At 45.1% G+C, this 4,808-nt stretch overlaps 1 protein-coding gene across 1 annotated transcript; it reads left to right on the top strand.

Moving 5' to 3' along the window:
• Positions 1-2,230: 2,230 nt before the first annotated feature.
• On the top strand, positions 2,231-4,277 carry LOC121776793. The gene is made up of 2 exons (XM_042173959.1): positions 2,231-2,713; positions 4,266-4,277. Exons 1-2 carry the CDS (start codon positions 2,231-2,233, stop codon positions 4,275-4,277), a joined length of 495 nt encoding a protein of 164 aa, XP_042029893.1.
• Positions 4,278-4,808: the final 531 nt, after the last annotated feature.

Below are 4,808 nucleotides of genomic sequence, written 5' to 3'. Positions count from 1 at the left end.
TTTGGTTAAATGATAAACAACGGAAGCTCAACACCACAACTCGTCCCCGCCCAACCACGAAGAATGAGGTAACAAGTATGTTGATGGATTTTTATATGAACTTGTGAAATATTGGAAATATCGATGGGAATATTACTCTGGCATGAAAGTACTTCTATGGGGATTTGAGATTTTATGTAGCATGTTGAAATTTTTTTTTGCTTAAAATACGAATTGATGAAAAGGCATGGATATGAAATTGATATTTGCGCTTATGCCGAGGTGGATGTTGTTATGAAAATGAACTCGTATGATTTACTCGAGTATGTGTTAACCCGATGGGTTGGATGAAATTATATGATGATGATTTATGCGATTACATTATACAACCATATCTATGATAGTAATCTTGAGCATGCTTCTGTACGTAGTTGTAAATTGTTCGATGAATGCAAGACTTTGCGATAATAATGAACGTAGAGATGCGAAATGCTTAGTGCAAGGCAAGTAGCCTATGGGGAAGTCGGCATACTACGACTCGACGAAATGTGAAAACGCGCGAACCAATAACCTTGAAATATTCAAAACTTTGACATGATGCGATCACATGCTTAAACCTTTCGATATATATATAGCCATCTTCATAGGCATCATGTTCTCAGCATCTCTTTTTGAACCTTAAACCCCATTGCTTCCTTCTATCCTTGGACTGATGCTGAGTTTTCTTTGTTTTTCCCTTTAGATGGTCCATCAGTATTATGCCCCGATGCGAAATCTTTACTCGAGCAATAAGGACCATCCAGTTGAGCGCTACCGAGACTACGAGTGGGATGGGAAGCTTTTCCTTATGTCCTATGTCACCGGGTTTTATGATAAGTGGATGAACGCTTACGCGTATGGGGGAGCCACCCATCACGAGGGAATCCAAAAGCTCATCCACACTTTACCACCGCCTTGGGACGAGTGGACCGCTCAGGCATCTCGGTCTTTCATATGGTATAGCCCGCCCGAATACACTGCACGGGGTGATTTGGTTGCCTTATAGAGGTGCTACTTCCGGCTATGACAACTACTTTTGACGGACCGACACGTGCTCCACCTCCACATATCTATCCGCCGATACAAGCCCGCATGCGGAGGAATCGCTGCGATAGGGAGCCACATGTCTCCCGTATTCCTAAGAGAATGAGACTCGAGATGCGTGTTTCAGCCCCTCTAAGAATTGACAGAGAGGTCGATGGGATGCTCGGGATGACCCCTCCACCCGTGGGTGCCGAGGAGGAAAGTGAGGAGGAGGATCTCGAGGAGGAGGAGGACCCAAATGAGGAAGGTATTGGAGAAACCGAAGAGAAACAGGATGAGGGTAGACAGGATTAGACACAATGGTTATAGAACTTTTATTTCGATTTCCCACGTTTTTGATACTTTACCTTTTTTCTTGACTCTAGCTTTTCCCTTTCCACGTTGTTTTACCCTTTTGTTTTCGTGATGATGGAACTAAGACCTCTTGGAGGCAACGTTTGATAATTCTATGGAAATTTTTGTCTTTTGCTATTCTATTGTGCAATAACTCGATACCAATTCTTATTATTCAACTATGCAATTACCTTTTGCTATACTACATTGTAATCGTCCTTTTCCTAATTGCACAATTATCTTTGACACACTACCTTTGCTACTCGATTGTACAATTGTTTCTTGCCATAATTTGAAACCATCCTAACCATCTCATTATACAACTGTCTTTTGTTGTCCTATTGCACAATCATATCCTACTATCGTTGTCTTTTACCATTCTCTTGAATACCTATGATTTCCACTCTATTGTACAAATTGTCTCCTATCTTTTACTATCTTGTTGAGCAATCACTCTTTTGCGACCTTGTGATGCAATTGCCTCTTGCTATACCGTTCCATGATTGCTCCCTTACTATCATTTGTGAAGTTGTATTTCGATACCTTGTCTTGCAAAAGCTCCTTGTTATTCTATGATGTAATTGTCCCTTGATTCCATTCCACCAAAACCACACAACTATTCTTGGGATTTCGAATAAATGCATAATAGTAATTCTTGTGATAAATTAGAATGTCGCCAAGACGCAACGTAAGACGTGAGAACCCGGAACCTATCCCTTAGACGGTAGAAGGAAGTGTGACACAACCCATTCCTCCACCACCACCTTCTCCACCTCCGGTTGACTGTGAGATCGTAAAGTTGTTCTTAAGTCAGAAACCTCCCGTCTTTGATGGAATGGGGGAGCCAGCCATGGCCGAATCTTGGATACGCTCATTAGAGCGCATTTTCGCAATCTTGGGGTGCAACGATAGAGAACGAATGACTTGTGTGACCTACCAGCTAACCGAGGTTGCCGACTTTTGGTGGGACACACGGATGAAGACAATGCCCCGAGAGCAAGCAGCGGGAATGACTTGGGAGGGTTTCAAGACAGAGATATACGATAAGTATGTACCCAAAAGCTATCGGAAGGCGAAGACGTCTGAATTCTACAACCTGACCCAAGGGCGCATGACTGTGACCGAGTATGATCGTGCGCTCAGCAGCATGACTCGATATGCACCTGATCAAGCCGATACCGATGAAAAGCTGGCCGAAAAGTTCCGTGGAGGACTAAGGCCTGAGATAAGAATGTCGTTGGCTAGTCGTGGGAAACTACCCTACGCGGAAGCTTTGGCCCTTGCACTAGACATTGAGGCAGCTATGCCCCAGGAGAGGGTGAAGGATAACACCGCTTTGGCACCACCTCCACCACACCACTCCCGAGAGAAGAGGAAGTGGGAGGGAAACAGAATCCCATATGACAACAAGAGGTATCAGCACACCTCGAACCAACCGCAGTATGGGAGAGGTCAAAACTCATCTAACCAGAGAGGCGACTTCTGACCCAAGCCACCCCAATGCAACGTGTGCTCCAAGTATCACTTTGGAGAGTGTAGAATCCAGAGCACTGCTAAGTGCTTTAACTGTGGGGGAAGCGGCCACTTCTCTAGAGAGTGTCCTAGTAAGAGGGTGGCAACGGAGTCGAGGCAGAACACTCAAGGACCCCGCATACAGCCAAGGGCGCCGCAAATAGAACCAAGGGGAAACCGCGACCAACCTCCGCGATAGCAGCAGCCCTACCGCCAAAGACTTCCCTCTCAGGCTAGAGCACATGCCTTGAGTCGGAACCAACCCAAGATCGAACAAGGGAATCAAGAAAATAGAAACCTGGCAGGTATGGGCAAAATTCTCGACACTCCTATCGTTGTGTTGTTTGATACGGGCGCATCGCATTCATTCATATCTGATTTGTGTGTGGATACTTTGAGCTTGCATGTTAGCAAATCTGAACATAAGATGGTAGTGTCTTCACCAGTGGGTGGGATAATAGAAATCTCACGAACATGCCCGAACGTAGAAATTGTTATGGGAGGCCTTCAGATAGTCGCTCATGATCTGCAAGTTATGGCGATCGGGGACATCGACGTAATTTTAGGAATGGATTGGTTAACCTCGAACTTTGCGACGATTCATTGTAAAGAGAGACAGATATCTCTACAAACCCTGGGAAAGGAACCCATCGTGTACTATGGAATCTCGATGAACCGGTGAATCTCTATCATCTCCGCGCTTCAAGCTAGTACGATGGTGAGGAAAGGACATCTTGCTTATCTCGTTTATCTACAAGGAGAGGAGAAAGGAGAAAGGAAAATGGAAGACGTAGCTATTGTACGTGAATTTCCGGACGTTTTTCCCGAAGCATTGCCTGGACCACCGCCAGATCGACAATTGGAGTTCACAATCGACCTAGCACCAGGGTCGGCACCTGTGTCCAAGGCACCATACAGAATGGCGCCTAAAGAGTTAGAAGAACTCAAGATACAGCTCCAAGAGCTTATGGACCTAGGTTTCATTAGACCCAGTGTTTCACCGTGGGGCGCGCCCGTGCTTTTTGTAAAGAAGAAGGACTGATCGATGAGAATGTGTATCGATTATCGGGAGCTGAACAAGATGACTCTCAAGAACAAATATCCACTGCCAAGGATAGATGACCTATTCGATCAACTTCGAGGAGCCGGTGTATTCTCGAAGATGGACTTAAGGTCCGGATATCATCAGTTGAGAGTCCGACGAGAAGATATACCAAAGACGGCCTTTCGAACGAGATATGGTCACTATGAATTTATCGTGATGCCGTTTGGATTGACGAATGCACCTGTGGTATTCATGGACTTGATGAATCGAGTGTATCATCAGTACTTGGATAAGTTCGTTTTGGTGTTCATAGATGACGTACTAGTTTACTCGAAGAATGAGAAGGAGCACGAGGAACATCTGCGAATCACCTTGGAGACTTTGAGGAGCAAGAAGTTGTACGCAAAATTCAGTAAGTGTGAGTTTTGGCTTAAGGAAGTAAATTTCCTTGGTCACATCGTGTCGACAGAAGGAATTTGAGTAGATCCCGCTAAGGTTGAGGCGGTGCAACAGTGGAAAGCACCTTCAACACCAAACGAGATTCGGAGTTTCCTAGGTTTGGCGAGATACTATCGAAGGTTTATAGAAGGGTTCTCCAAGATAGCGAGACCCATGACACAACAACTCAAGAAGGGGGTGAAAGTTAATTGGACTCCCGAGTGCGAGGCAAGTTTTTAACTCTTGAAGAAAAAGCTAACTAGTGCACCGATCTTAGCTGTGCCAGAACCTGGAGTGAACTACGTGGTATACACGGACGCTTCGAAGGTGGGACTTGAATGTGTGTTGATGCAAAACAACAAGGTGATTGCTTACGCATCCCGGCAATTGAGGCCGCACGAGTTGAACTATCCAAACC

The sequence above is a fragment of the Salvia splendens genome, chromosome 2 (genome assembly GCF_004379255.2).
Source record: "Salvia splendens isolate huo1 chromosome 2, SspV2, whole genome shotgun sequence".
Lineage (NCBI taxonomy): Eukaryota > Viridiplantae > Streptophyta > Magnoliopsida > Lamiales > Lamiaceae > Salvia > Salvia splendens.
The sequence above is the reverse complement of the archived record's forward strand: the minus strand, read 5'-3'. Positions and strand labels throughout refer to the sequence as shown.

Coding starts and splice junctions, on each gene's coding strand:
- LOC121776793 (XM_042173959.1), top strand. CDS start 2,231: ATGGGGGAGCCAGCCATGGCCGAATCTTGGATACGCTCATTAGAGCGC.